Source organism: Athene cunicularia (genome assembly GCF_003259725.1).
Source record: "Athene cunicularia isolate RWA chromosome 5 unlocalized genomic scaffold, athCun1 chr5_part1, whole genome shotgun sequence".
NCBI lineage: Eukaryota > Metazoa > Chordata > Aves > Strigiformes > Strigidae > Athene > Athene cunicularia.
This window is the reverse complement of record NW_020799101.1, coordinates 26,171,017-26,185,688: the sequence shown is the minus strand read 5'-3', so window position 1 is coordinate 26,185,688 and position 14,672 is coordinate 26,171,017. Positions and strand designations below refer to the sequence as shown.

Below are 14,672 nucleotides of genomic sequence, written 5' to 3'. Positions count from 1 at the left end.
GCTGCGGTGGGTTCCCGCCCGCTTTCTGCGAGGCCGCCGCCTCCCCAGGGCTGCGTGTGCCGCGGCCGGCAGCTCTGGGGGCCGGGGCTGCGCGGTTTCCCACAGAAAGACGGAGGCCCGGTTGCTGGCTTTCCGCACCGGCAGCCTCCCGAGGTCTCGCTACGGGAAGCGTTGCCGCACTTCTGGCAAAGTTGGGATGTAAGCAAGCTTCTAGGAGGCCACAGCGGCCTCCTAGAAACTGAGAATACCTGCTCTGTAACTCTCCAGTCAAACCTTCAGGAAGAATTGCTGGTGTACCGTTTTATGCACCTGAAGATTTATGTAGGTGCAGTATTTCAGAGACACCCAGCATATAACCACCTGCTGTGAAAAAGAACAAATGTAGCCACTTGATTTTATTTTGTAGGATTGAAGCAGCTCGATGCCCAGATGTGGTTGTGGCACAAATAGACCCCAAAAAATTGAGAAAGAAGCAGACAGTAAGCATTTCAGTAAGTTTGAGAGCTTTTACATGTTTCCTTCTTAGAGAAAAAAAAATATAAGGGGAAAGATCTTAATATTATGCTTGTACTAATTTGGGGGAGCGGTAGGCATAACTAAATAGCACTACTGGATTTTAACAGCATCTACAGAATTAAATATGTTTGGGTTTGGAGAAACACCTGTTCAACTGCTGGCGAACAGCAGTCTAACTGATTTAATTTGACAATATCCATACTATTTGATACACAGCAGACTGTTTTACTGTCTGAGGAAATCAAATGTTGTGTTAAATTTTACAAATATTTAGTTGTAAAACCTGCATAAACTTTAGAAGAAAATTATCTCCATGCCTATATTTAGGTTTAAATATATATCTAGGGTCAGGATAGTAAGTGCAGCTTTACTAAAGTTTATATTAAATTCTAGCACCACTTTTTTCCTTTTTGTTGGAATATTTCATTGGAATTTTTCCTAACTGCCCAAGCAGATTTTTCTGTTGGCACATTGCCCTGCCAGCTTGGTTTATAATCTACTTTCAAATAGTTCAAGAGACCAAATTTGCTATTTTCTAGTGAAAACTTTGTAATCTGAATTTCACTACTAGATTGCTCAAGGAAGGTTTCTAGTACTGACATACCACCGTGTGACTTCTGTGACCATTCTCTTCCTTGGTCTCATCTCTTTGTAGTGGCATTCTTAAACTATTTGTAAAAGGGGTGGTCTTTTTTTTTTAATAACTTTTTTATGCTAATCTTTAAAGAGGCTTTATCTAGTAAAATGTCAGAATTAATTTCCTATAAGTTATTTTTATGGTCCTCTGTCTTCAACCTATTATCTTGGCAAGTAGAATGCCTAAGATTCATGGCACCTGGCCAAGAGAAGGAAATAACACCCTGCTTTTTATAAATGGGGAAATTAAGAACAACTGCTAAAAAGATGACCTTAAATAATTCTTTGGCAATGTATTTTGAATACATAGTTTTTGTTCTTATTTGCATGTGAGAAGAGTCAGATAGAAGAAATTTTGTCTAAACCGTTATGTCAGTCTTGGATGCGGTAATGAAATTACCTTTCTCAAATGAAGATTTAAAGGATATTCTTTACCTGACACTTACTCATTCTTTTGTTCATAAGGATTCTTCTTATAAAGCTTTCTTTACATTGTAATTATTGCCAGTGTTTTCTTAGATTTCTGGATGTCAGCCTGCTCCTGAAGGATACTCTCCAACGCTCAAGTGGCAGCAGCAGCAAGTGGCCCATTTCTCAGCTGTTCGTCAGGTACAAAATGGTGTGTGTGAGGGGACTTGCACTGTTCTAGATAGAACACATCTGTGCTTTATGTGGCACAACCTTATATCTAGTGTAGAAATGTTATGACTTTATGGTAAGGACAGATGTTTGTAGGCAAATGTTTTAAGTATATAACTGAGTATATACTGTGTGGCTTTTAAACCTCTGATAAAACTCTTGAATCACGTTTTAAAAACAATTTCTCCTTCAACTTTAGAAAAAAATATGTTGGCACTTAAATGAGAGTAGCTGAGGGAGGACAAAAATCATTGTGATGTTAGTGTTGGCACAGACTTAAACCTTTCCTAGTGCATTTGCACCCTGCTCTTAAATAACAAAAATGGAGAACTGAGCAGTCTCTCTATCCACAGTTAAACAGGGTGAAAAGCAAAACATAAGAGATGTAGGTAGAGATTGTTTATGACATGAGTACTGCGAAAGGCATGTTTACAGGGCATTGATACTGCATTGTAGGAATACCTCAAGTAACTAAAGTATAACCTACTGCCCTGAAGCTGCTGTAGCCCTGAACTTTGCATGAGCTCATTTACCCTGTTTTTTCAGGGAGGTAAATCAGTGAAGGTGGAGATCTGTACTACTGCAAACATTATCTGAGCTAGCCCCTATTTCTACAAGGTGTCACATTGAATACTGTATATTGGGTATAATCTAAGGTTTTAGTAGAACTAAGGAAACTGACATCTAAAGCCATATTCACTTCTAAAAAAATCAATTGTCCTCTCATCTGTGCCAGAATTAACATGAGAATATCCTAAAAAATGTTTCAGGGGAAAAACATCAGTAGTCACTTGTTCAAACACTATGCATCAGCTGCTGCTAGCTTACTTCTATCATATTTAGTGGTCATTTTTATTGCTACAATAACAACAGAATGGGGGGAAAACATCTTCTGTTACAAAACGTTTACACCTCTGTACAGGAAATTGTCGAGCAGGCCAATTTGTGTTATACAGCATCCCTGTATATTGCCTTCTTTCTCACCGTTCTGTAGACATCTGATATAGATGCAGACCACTGTTGGAAACAGGATATTGGCTTTATGTGTGCTTTTGGACTAAAAGCTTCTTAAACTAAGAAAAGTCTATTAAAGCTTACTACCTCAACATTATACAGTAGACTTAAAACGCCTTCAGCTTTAATGTTACTTCCAAAAAGCCAACATGAGCAACTTAGTTACATTTATACTAAGAGGCATGGGAAATATTTAGCCAGTTATGCTTCTACTGATTTATAGAACATCATAAAATACACTTTTTGTATGTTTTAAGAACAGTGAAGAACAATTAGGGCTAGGATAAAATAACTGCAAAATTAAACTGATTTGGCTTTGTTTTAATTACTCAGAGTCTGAACAAGCACAGAAATCACTGGCGGTCACAGCATTTGGACAGTAATGTTACTATGGTGAGTAAAATCAGTAACAGTGCTGTGGGCCTTTTTTTCCAATCATTAAATCTGTGGTTAATCTTGCTTTACAGCTTAATGCAACAACTCATGAATATTATCAAGTCTTTTTTTCAGTGTTTTCAAGATAGCAATACTTAACAGTTTTCATTTATTTACTTCAGCCAAAATCAGAGGATGAAGAAGGCTGGAAGAAATTCTGCCTGGGTGAAAGAGTATACTCAGAAACAGATGCACTATCTGATAATGAAAATCTAGGAATTGATTACATAAAGGTGAGTGTAGGACTTCTATCTAACTTTCAGCAGCTATTTTCAAGAATAACTGCCACAATAAACAGAAAGTGGGATCTCTGGTGAGCCCAGGAAGTCCAATTTCTCTTCCCTTTTAAATGGAAACTGAAGCAGAGAACAAGTCTGTTCCTGCAGTCAAAAAGTTGAGTTCTTTCATCTGTTATCAGCTGAAGTGCACTACTTTGTTGCTTGCTGAACGGAATGCAAAGCTTTCTGCATAGTCTGCTTTCGTGTTTTGTTGAATGGTGGGTAGTATGTGGCTCCTCCGCTCATATATGCTATCCTGCAAACATGCCCTTCGCTGCATCATTTTGAAAAAACAAAGCTTTTAACAAGTTAACAGTAAAAGCAAGGTTCCTTGATACCAAACTTGACTGGACCTTATCTTGAACTTGCTTGAACACTTTTTTCTTAATACATTTCAAAGCTCAGAACAGACTTTCTAATCACTACACATCTGAACATCACATTAAAATGTCAGTACACTCTAAATTAGAACAAAAATGTTCATGGTAACGTCTGTATTGTCCAACTTGATTTTTTTTCAGGTGGGCTTTCCCCCTTTGCTAAGTATTGTAAGCAGAATGAATCAGGTAAGCCTACTTAGAATCATACAGTGACATGGCATAAATAATTATTGCTCATATTCTATCTGTTGCAGAAGTCTTTATCTGTTTTTCTTTGCTAGAGTAGGCAGTTGTTTACTACAGCTGCTATTCATTGTACAGTTAAAAACATATAATCATTGGCTCACTTTCAGCTTTACTAGTCAACATTTATCATGACTAGTTTTAAGAGTATTTTGTCCTTGTAATTTCTGTATAGAACATCCAACGTTTGAATTTTTGCTGAATGCCCCATTAGGTGCCTGACAGTGTTTTAAGATTTCTCATTTAGTGTTTTAAGTGCAGTCCTTCAAATTGATTGTGAACTCTTACCTACACTGCAAGACTAGAAGAATCACACTTACCTTTCCTTTACTACTATGTTTCCTACTAGTCACCTTTATACAGAAACAACCAGCAAGCATGATGCCTCTTTTCTAATCTGTAGCTACTTATCCATAACTTCTTGTTAATACAGAAAATTACTTAATTTTCTATAAAGTTCTTTCCAGGGACTGGTGCTTTAACAGTTATTTTACCCTTACATATAACTTCAACCTGGATAAATGCCATATAGTATCAGTGGAGTAGAAATACATAATGTGTATTCTTTTAAAAAATCGTATTGCTTTTTATGTAGTACTCTCCTTTGGGTAGAAGGACAGCAAAACAAAACATTGCAGGTATTGTATTGTCTCTTTCTGTTCCTCTTTTATAGGCAACAGTAACCAGTGTGTTAGAATACCTGATAAGCTGGTTTGGAGAGAAAAAATTTACTCCAGAACTGGTAATTTTTTATTTATTCTAACTACTTGTACATGAATGCAGTAAACAAGGGATAAATTGTTCATAGTTCTCTATGAAATTTTTAGTTTCTAAAGAGTTCTCTAGGTGTGTGTATCATTCAGTTACTTTCAAAACTTTAGATACTAAAATGAGTATTCACAGCACTTTTTGGAAGGCTCATTACAAAACGTAACACAGATCTATCAAGTACTGCCAAAACTCATGCCCCTTTTTATCATCCCCGTGCTAACTTAAACCACAGGGTTGGATGAGTATCAGCCCTGTGAAAAGGACGGTCAGACTGCAGCAGCTTTGGTTCTGACCAGTTTTAAGCTGTCAGGGTGCTGCACCCTGTATTTACCAACACCTCCGTTTTAGTTTAGAGATGTATGACAGTCTGGTGGCAAAGACACATTTCATCTTTCCACATGCAGCACAACCAGAAAGCTTAGCTGTATTAGTGTGGTGACAAATCAAACCTAGTAAGAAATTCTGATTGACAGGGAACATAAGCATGGAGTCTGGCCACAACTAGACTGATGAGCTGGGTAAGGACCTTGGATGCATCTCATCTCATTCAGTACCACAAAGCAAAAGAGGAATGAATTACTTCCATAATACTAAACACAGTTTCACTGTTTGAGTCACTTAAAGGCCTTTCATGTTCTGTCCTTTTCTGTAGGACTGTCTTCATTTTAACCATCATGCTGCAGAGAATGTGCACATTGACTTTTAGTTTATTCCAATAACAAAAGCCACAAGACTCTGGGATTAAATTAATAAGTTAAACTGGTGGCAGAAGTTCTGTTTCTAAGAATGCAGTAGAATTCAGTGAAGTAAAATGCAAAGGATATGTTTTCACAGTAGTGCAAATCTTAAATCTGCTCTAACCACATCAATTCCACAAAGATCTGATTTGATACATTCACTCTTCAGGAATGTTTTTCCACAGGTGGTGAAGTTAAACATTAATAGCTAAGTAATAATCTTTAGATATTACTAAAATAATCCTTCCCTCAGACTTAATTAGTGTAAACTGTATCAGTTTATATGTTGACCAGTATTCCAAAAAATACCAGGAAGTCCAGGAGTACTGCTCACAAGCAGCTTATCTAGAGGCACAGAATTCTATTATTTATAGCATCAAATTTGGCTTTCAAGCTTTTAAATTCTAGCAGTAGCTCTTAAATGCAATTTTGTTTCGAGACCTACACTCTAGGCCTGCTCTATGTAACAAGAATAGCATAAAATTTCAAGGAAATGCTCATAATTAAAACTTTCTTATTTGATTCCACACAGGGTAGATGGCTTTATGCACTTTTGGCATGTCTTGAAAAACCTTTGCTACCTGAAGCTCACTCCCTTATTCGACAGCTGGCAAGACGATGCTCAGAAGTCAGAGTACTAGAGGTAAGATTTAATATAGCATTGTGCAAAGGACTTGCTGAACTTGGCACATTATTATGAGGATCATTTTTCAGTTCTTGAAATCCTGGTAAGTAATTTTGCACATCCTAAGTTTGCTCAAGAATGAAGAGAAGATTACAAGTATAACATGGCATGTAACAGCTTTTCTATTTGACACAGGTAAATAATTTATTTCTCTTTCAGGAGAACAGGAATGAAGAACAAATATCAGCTCTGAACTTGATAATCTGCTTAGTTAGCAGGTAATGCAACTTACATGTCTAAAACAGTAAAGTATGTCCAGAAAAAAATGTGTCATTACTCTTGTCCTAACCTGGATTTTTTTAAAGTGGAAGTCAATTAAAGTACCCTGGGCCTGTGTAGCAAATATACTTGGCTAAAAGGACTTAAACTGAAGTGTAAAGCAAGCTTATTGGTTACCTCAGAGGAGGCCCCTGAACTGCAAAACCATAATTAGTGATAGAAACACTGAGAGAAGAGCTAGAAAGCAAGGGGTTTAACAACTCTGAGCAAAGTAAGGAGTTATGTTCCATTAGAGATTTCTTATGTTTTCCACTTCTCTCCACTAGGTACTTTGATCAGCGTGACTTGGCTGATGAACCTTCCTAGACTGCTTTGAGAATACCAAGTATTTTACGTTGCCATAGTACAAACAGAATTACCACAGTTAACAGCAAGACAGTGCGCTTCAGGTTCAGACCTGAAGTACTACATAAGCCTTTCAGAACACCCTCAGGATAATGCATTTGGGATAGCTATAAATAACTTAATCTGAGCTTCAGCATGAGATTGTCGATGTCTGATACCATCATCGTAAAATGGTCAGTGAAATGTCTGGCATCATCTCTCAAGCTCTTGTCTCTGTAAACTACTTTCTTGGTTAGAAATTTCTACCACCCGAGTTAACTGTGGACACTGCTATTAGGTGAAGTCTGAGGCTACATTACAATTTATTGTTCTTTATCTAACACACACCTATTGAGGGCTTTTTTAATAAAAATGAAACATTAAACACTGTGGCTTTTCTCATTCTTCACACTATTTAACAGCAGCCTTAACTATAGATATCATAAGCACTGCTAAGCAATTCAACTATAGCCAGTAAGTTACTGAAATAATTATTTTTAGTAAAACAAACATTAGTATTTCCCAAGTAGTCATAGTGGTTTTTAGTAAACAGTTGCAGAAACCAGTGAAAATTACACAGCTGTATTCAGTGCTTTTAATAGAAACATTAATTACATAGAATGAACCAGCTTATTTTTTGTATGGTATCTTGACAAATATATTGGCTCACCTATTTATATATTTAATTTAATGTGGAGTGCTTTGCCAAGACTATTAGCATTAGAACCAGAGGGAGTCCAGTATCTTCAATAATTAAAAATCCATGTTGAAGGAACTATGAATTCTGCTGATAGCAACAAACTGATACACAGCATTAATTGATATTCTGCAATATACAGAGAGCAGATGTAAGTCCCTCCCCTCACTATTAAAGGTAATAATTTACCACAACCAGTTATTGATGAACCTTTAATATGTCTTTTGAATGATTGACACTTTTGTATCTGGAATGGCAGTCTTAACAGTCAAGTGAAAATTCAAAGTGAATTACAGTAACTACTAGTTTTAATTCTGGCACTGAAAGTAACAATGATTCTGTATATGTTGATACTGAATGTCTACCATGTTGCAAATGCCTAAAATGAGGTGACATTGAAATGTCCTTCTATTAGACATACAGTGCAAGTTACTAAAGAGACTAGATGTAACATTTTCAGCATATTGAAAGCAGGATGAGTTGGCAACTGAAGAACCCATGAAATACAAGAATACTTAATTCTCTAGCCCTACAGTTTCAAACAAATCTGAGTTTTAGAGATGAACAACCACCAGTATAAGAACCCAATGTTTTCCAGCAGCTGATCCCCACCAAGTACCACAGTAGTGTAGTTACTTTTGTCTTTGCTAGTTCAACAAACAGTAGAACAGCATTCTGCTAGTTCCAAGTTCTGCTCTAGATGTCTCCTAGAACTATCAAGTTATTCAGCTACAACTAATCTGAAAAAGCATTCACAGTACCTGAAAAGATCAGAATTTGGTAGTATCTTAAGCTCAAGTATAATAAAAGCCTGGTCATCACAATTCAGAATCTATAGCTTGACAGCCTGTAGCAGCTATCTAGAAAAGGCTTGGTGCGTTACAAGTGTCACACCTTCCCTAGAGCTTAAGGAACAGCAGCTTCCCCTGTTCTCGCCCACCATGCAACTGGACAACATACACATAGCCCAGCACAGAAGGCAATTAAAACAATCAATGGTTCTACTTTAACATGTTAGCTTTTCTAGTTAGCCTGTTACTTGCTGGTATCAAAGTAGAAACTGAATCACTGTCACAAGGCATTCTCACACCATAAGTTTCTATCATTCATTTTAAAGTATAAGGCCTGAACCTGCCAACAGAAAAGCCTTACAGCAAAATTTATTAGAAGTTTTAACAAGATGCTTTCATGCTTATCTACAGCAAGGCATGTATTTTTATGCAAATCTTGTAACAAGTGGGATCTATCAAACCCCATGTCCTCAAGAGCCTTGGTAATGTCTTTATAGCTTCTTGCAGGCCTAATCATCCTGCAAACACTCATTACTGAAGTGAGTTGTAGCTAGCAATTAAAAACAATTATGTTAATACTGAGTTTATGCACAAGCTAAACCAAATTTCCTTCTTTGGCCACCACAGATGACCTGAGCTGTAAAATCATTCTGACACAAAAAACAGCTACTAATTTTAGGGAGGTAGGGAAAACTGTTTAACTATGTAGAAATAAATTCTCTTTTCTACTACCCATCATTCGTACACAGGAATTAAGCCTCCACTGAACACAATTAATGAAGGCTGTTGGTTCATGTGCTGATGGCTTCCTCAGAACAATACAAGAGCAAGTGCTGTCTCTCACTTCAGAGTGAATAAGAAAAGGTAGCAGGTGGGCATTCACGTTGGTGACAGAAAACACATCAGTTTCTTATTCCAATTTAGTCTTTACTTTGTTTTCAAAATGTGCCTCTTGCATACATGTTGTTTTGGTAACTGAAATATTTTGCAGAAAACTTTTGTGCAGACAATTTTTACCATGGAGGACATTAATACTTTGGTATAGAATAAATTTCATACTAAGATACAAGGATAGCGTTAAATTTTTCTGATGAGCATTTATTATGTATTTTGGAATTGTGCTGTACACTGCTGTAATTTACAAGCTACATACAAAGCAGAACCAAGATACTGAATCCATACACAAAAGATTTTTAAGGTAGATACCCAGATTTGAATGTGCTCTACATCTTCTGTATCATCACCTGAAATTTACCTGCAAAGAAAAAGCAAATTCAGATCAAAGTATCACCATTAGAGTTGTTTTTCCAAGTAATTTTATGTTAGAAGAAATAGTAAGGAACATTTCAATTTTACAGTTTAATTATAAACATCTAGCCATTATTTAATTTTAGCATTTATATTTAACTCCAGCTGAACAGCTTTTTTTTAATTTAAGTTGGTCCATGTGCCACATCACAACAGTTTTGTCAGTTAAAATTTGTGTAAAGCCTGTGGAAACTTTTAAATCCACCTTAAGCAGCTTGGGCAGTTACAATGAACTTCACTTACTATCTTTCTTAATGACTTCTGTAAAGAAAGAGCATGTACCTAGTTTTGTTTATCCTCACTTGTTGTTCAAAAAACCTTCTGGACATACATCCTTATGCATCTGATGCTTCAAAATGTCAATAAAACTTTTTAGTTTTGCTTTCCATTCAGTATCAAGGAGGTTCAACCTCCGTCAGTATTTTCTAAACATGAAAGCATTTAGTGACAAGCCACATCCTGAAGTTCATACTTGACTCCTATGGCCTAGCAACTTCAAACTAATCCCACCTTGACAAATACTTATACAATAATGAAGTCAGTAAGGGAAGTTATCAAGTGAGCTAATAATTGCATAATCTGAGAACTACTTACATGCAGGCATTGATGAAACTTCAGCTGTTACAATACTCTTTATTCCCAAATTTGATAGGCCTCCTCTGATTAGTCCACAGGTAAATGCTAAATACTAAACAAAGTTGCACTTTAAGTAAGTGTCATGGGTGAAGCTTGTTGTTAAAGATTGAAACTAAGTACTCAAGAACAACACTTAACACTTGGACAATATAAAACTGTGAAGGTTTTGTTACTATGCTTGAGAGATTTCATTATGTCTCTAATACATGAAAGCTTCGATATTTGGTATAGTGGAGCTCACAATACAGATTTCTCTTGTTAAGAGGCACTATCTTGAGTCACTTGTTTCTACTTCCATTAAACCTGTAAGAACTTAGTATCCTTAAAAGAATTATTCCAAAGATTTGGCTGAAATTAGCAACTGGTATTAGTCAACAAAGGAGAAACAGTCCAAGATAGCATTTTTCACATCTTAGAAGGTGAGGGCCTGCAGATACTTAGAATGTATGTTGTAAAACAGAAGAAACATCTCACCAAACACCAGAAAAAATCCCAAGAGCAGTAGCCTGCAACTGTGATGAGAATATAAAGAATTAAGAAACCATAAACCAGAACTGAATGCCTCATTTCTTACATTCACCTGAACCAAAGCACTTCTAAGAGGTTCTGTAGAGGCACTGATTTTACTTACCTAAACTATTACCCTAACTCAGCACCTACAATCAAAACTATTTTTAACTGGTGGAGGATCTTTCTGAATGTTCAAGCTTGTTCTAGGTAACAAATAGCCATCTTTCAAATATATTTTGGAAATTTTAAAAAAAGCTTCTGAAAGCACACACTTTCCAAAGAGAAAGAATCTGTAGCAGACCAGCTCCTACCATCAAGTAATTCAAACACAACAGGAAGTTTCACAATGACTATGACCATTTATCACCATAAATCAAATCCACTGTTCTGAAACAAGGTGCATTTCTAAAAAGCACAGGTTTTGGAGAGTAAACTTCAGCTGCCCTTTTGAAGAATTTGCATCCATTCAATTACAATATATAAAGTTGCTATTATGAATAGATCAAGATAATTCAAACTGGTAGATCCCAAGAATAAAATTGAAGGGTACCTTTGGTGCATGTTCTAAATACTGCTTTCCTGCAGACATTTGTGTCAAGAGACGAAATTTATTGTCTTGAAGGACATAAATACCCTGGGTTTTTTTAAACAAACAAACAGACAAACTTCTTAGTTGAATATGCAGTAACATGTTATCAACATTTTATGTGGTTTTATGTGAAGGGATTTGATTTGTAGATACAATGTAAGTGTTCTCAGGTTGAAAAATTAAATTTTAGATTAAGTAATTTGTGATTTAAGTTTAAACTTACAATTTACTTACATGAAATATCAAAGATACTTAACAGTGAGTTTACAACAAAACCCCTAGACAATAATATAAACAGTTAACCCTAAAAAAAAATATTTGCATTCTTCTTGGAAGAGTCCTTCCAGTGTCAGAAAAAATAGATCCATACAAGAAAGTCTTTGTTGATGTATCAAATGCATGCAGATTTTTACATTAAAATCTTAATTTTCATTTGGTATGCAATTCACTATTCTTATTCTCAAATTCAGTGAGAATTATCTTCTTTAATAGCAATACAGGCAACAACACCCAGCAGATGATCAAATTAAAAGCCTAGTGTTTTCTACATCATAATTTTGTGCCACAATATGCATTTTTATAAATGTAAGTATCAACATAGTATAGATTAATCTACACCTGTCATTTTAATTTATTTGCTAATGACTGTGCTACTTAGGAACATCATAACCCTTGAAATGAAATTAAGGTTGTATATATAATTGAGACCTAAGATCAATACTGCAGCTTTCTTGGAATTCAAAACAAGATTTCTAAGGTAATTATTATCTGTTAAAGTTATTACTTGATAAACAGCTCACTGAAAAAGAAACCTATTTTATTTGGCACAATCCTTGTGCAAATTCTCTTGTTCTTACTTTGATACAACAGGAAAATGGCCATAAGAACACCAAGTCTTTCCAAAAGGAAAAAGACTTTTTTACTCTAGTAAAATGGCTCCTTAAATTATTTTGATCTTGCTTTATGAGCTGTGGCTGCTGATACAGGAAAGAACCTGGTTGGACTAGATGATCTTCAAGTCTTTTTCAACCTAGATGATTCTGTGATTCTGTGACATAAATACAATGCAATGTCACGAACATGCAAATTTGAGAAATTTTTGCAGCTGTTTCTTATAAAAGTACATTCAGTAGAGTGCAGCTAAGTCTCAACTGCTAAAAAAAGTAAAAATTCTTCAAAATTAAAAGAAACTACTTCAAGGCAGTCATTCTATTTAAATAGATATTAACAGTAATACCACTTCTTCACACTAGTTTTCTACTAAAATTTTCTGGAAGATACATAAAAACGTTCCTGTTTAAGTGCTAACCCTTACTGTCCTGTCAGTTTTAACTTCGCAACAGCGCGTATGAAATTCACAGCATTTAGTCTTTTCAAACAGAGTTGTAATAAAGACATCACAAACAATTATTAAATTGTATTCTGAAGCTACATACTAACATGAATCTTAAGAACCTGCTTTTTAAACAAAACAAATAATATTTTGGGTTTCTTATGAGGTAATTCATTCTAGACCAACAAAAATGCACTAGTAACTCAAAACTGTTACTGATCTTGCAAGTTAAATCTTATTCTACAGCATTAGTACCTGATGATTAGTCCTTAGGTTATCTATTTGTTTTTTGAATACAGTTGTTAAGTTAAATCTTATTCTACAGCATTAGTACCTGATGATTAGTCCTTAGGTTATCTATTTGTTTTTTGAATACAGTTGTCCAAAAATCTTTGCAAATGAACTTCATAATATCCAATTCATCCTTGAACCTGGCAGTATCTTTTGTAAACCTAAGAGAAAAGTGAGAAATAGATCATTAATGAAGATACACACAACTTGACTGATTAAACAGAAAAAAGAAAATACGGAACAATGGTACTATGCAACATTATTTTTGAGGCTGTTACAGAAAATAGTTTTCCAACCATTGTACAGTATCACTCTAGCATCATGGCATTAAGTATTTTAACTTAAGAGCAACACAGTGTTATCTTAATACCTGCAACATGACAGCAGAATAAATGGTCTTAAAGACAGCTACAGTGCAGTACAGAAAGATGCAAAGCACTCCATCGGTTTTGTCTTCAACTAAATGTCTACACAGAAGATAAACAAAAAGCTCACACCCATACTACTGCTTGGAAGGAGTCCTTCAAATATGCAAAAAAGCACTAACACATAGGAACAAGCAATGTAAAACTTGTTCCTGTTCCCCAAAAAGGGACCTCTCCCTTGCCTATGTCAGAATTCTCTCCCTTTATCAGGCACTAAAGCACCACTTTATTCAACGAAAGCACGACTTCAGAAGCTCGAGTCTCCAGAGGGCCTCAAAACGAGGGCGCTGAAGTTGGATGTGCAGCAAGTCATCGGGCATTCCCAAAGGGCCTGGGGAAACAAGGGGGCAATGTGCTTGTCGCTAAGTTCCAAGGACCAGGAGTGCTTTAGAAAAACTAAATAGAGTAGCCAATCATAAAGTTATGTTTAAGAAAGAAATTAGAAAGAGAAGAAAATCATGAAACATACCAGAAGCAGGAAACATGCAAAAGTAGGTCTACAAAAAGTGCAATTAAAAAGGATTGTAAGTATTAAAAGTAACCGTGTACCCTGACTCATTTTTCATAGCGGAAAGCACTGGGAAAATGCATACTCCAAAACCGTCCCTGTGGTATTCACGCACAGGTCTCCACAAGAACGAGATGCCAAAAGAGAGGATGCCGGAACGCCTGCACGGCGTAACGCTCTGTCCCCCCAAAGCAGCCAGCTGCTTCCCACCGAGGGAGCGAACGCTCCTGGCCCCAGCAGGCGTGGAAGGAGAGGGCGAGAGACCCCGCCGGGCAGGCGCAAGGTAAAACCCCCGAGGAGGAGCCGCGGCCGCCAGCCCCGGGAACTGTAAGAGGGGCGCTGCCAGGGGCCGGGGCGGGGCGCGGCCGCGGCGGGGACTCACCGCTCGATCAGGCCCTGCCCGACGCGGAAGCCTATGCTCTCCAGCTTGGTAGTGCAGCGGCCGTTCTCCTGCAAGACACAAGGCGCCGCCGCCGCTTTACCCCTGCCGCTGCCGGGCAGCCCCCGGGACGGCCCCGGCCCCACTCACCCCTTCGCCCTGCTCGGCGGCGCGGTACAGCCCCGCCACCATCTCGTTGTGCAGCAGCAGGAAGAGCGCCTCGTCCGCCATCTCCGCTCCGCGGCGGAGCTGCCCCGCGCCCGGCACC

General features: G+C 37.1%; 2 protein-coding genes across 3 annotated transcripts; one reads left to right on the top strand and one right to left on the bottom strand.

The window, feature by feature from the left end:
* The first annotated feature begins 81 nt into the window (after positions 1 to 81).
* On the top strand, positions 82 to 7,652 carry GEMIN2 (gem nuclear organelle associated protein 2). 2 transcript variants are annotated; one of them, XM_026849430.1, is made up of 10 exons: positions 82 to 321; positions 407 to 491; positions 1,661 to 1,771; positions 3,139 to 3,198; positions 3,363 to 3,473; positions 4,040 to 4,084; positions 4,815 to 4,883; positions 6,182 to 6,292; positions 6,494 to 6,552; positions 6,880 to 7,652. In XM_026849430.1, coding segments are annotated over exons 1-10 (693 nt in total). In that variant the 5' UTR covers positions 82 to 319; the 3' UTR covers positions 6,920 to 7,652. The 2 variants fall into 2 exon arrangements, with proteins under 2 accessions (XP_026705231.1, XP_026705232.1); XM_026849431.1 differs by having other exon boundaries at positions 94 to 321; positions 1,672 to 1,761.
* A 1,845-nt stretch (positions 7,653 to 9,497) lies between these two features.
* On the bottom strand, positions 9,498 to 14,666 carry TRAPPC6B (trafficking protein particle complex 6B). Its single transcript, XM_026849432.1, has 6 exons — positions 14,555 to 14,666; positions 14,408 to 14,475; positions 13,136 to 13,253; positions 11,430 to 11,513; positions 10,328 to 10,421; positions 9,498 to 9,680 (listed from the first exon to the last, which is right to left on the bottom strand). Exons 1-6 carry the CDS (start codon positions 14,633 to 14,635, stop codon positions 9,649 to 9,651), a joined length of 477 nt encoding a protein of 158 aa, XP_026705233.1. The 5' UTR covers positions 14,636 to 14,666; the 3' UTR covers positions 9,498 to 9,648.
* Between the last annotated feature and the right edge of the window lie 6 nt (positions 14,667 to 14,672).

Excerpts from the sequence above, each read along its gene's own strand:
- TRAPPC6B (XM_026849432.1), bottom strand. The coding sequence starts at position 14,635 with ATGGCGGACGAGGCGCTCTTCCTGCTGCTGCACAACGAGATGGTGGCG. Across the intron at positions 14,476-14,554 it reads CCGCCGAGCAGGGCGAAGGG|GAGAACGGCCGCTGCACTAC; the intron begins GTGAGTGGGGCC and ends TGTGTCTTGCAG. Across the intron at positions 11,514-13,135 it reads ACCTAAGGACTAATCATCAG|GGTATTTATGTCCTTCAAGA; the intron begins GTACTAATGCTG and ends AAAAAAACCCAG.
- GEMIN2 (XM_026849430.1), top strand. Across the intron at positions 1,772-3,138 it reads TGTTCGTCAGGTACAAAATG|AGTCTGAACAAGCACAGAAA; the intron begins GTGTGTGTGAGG and ends TTAATTACTCAG. Across the intron at positions 4,085-4,814 it reads TTGTAAGCAGAATGAATCAG|GCAACAGTAACCAGTGTGTT; the intron begins GTAAGCCTACTT and ends CCTCTTTTATAG.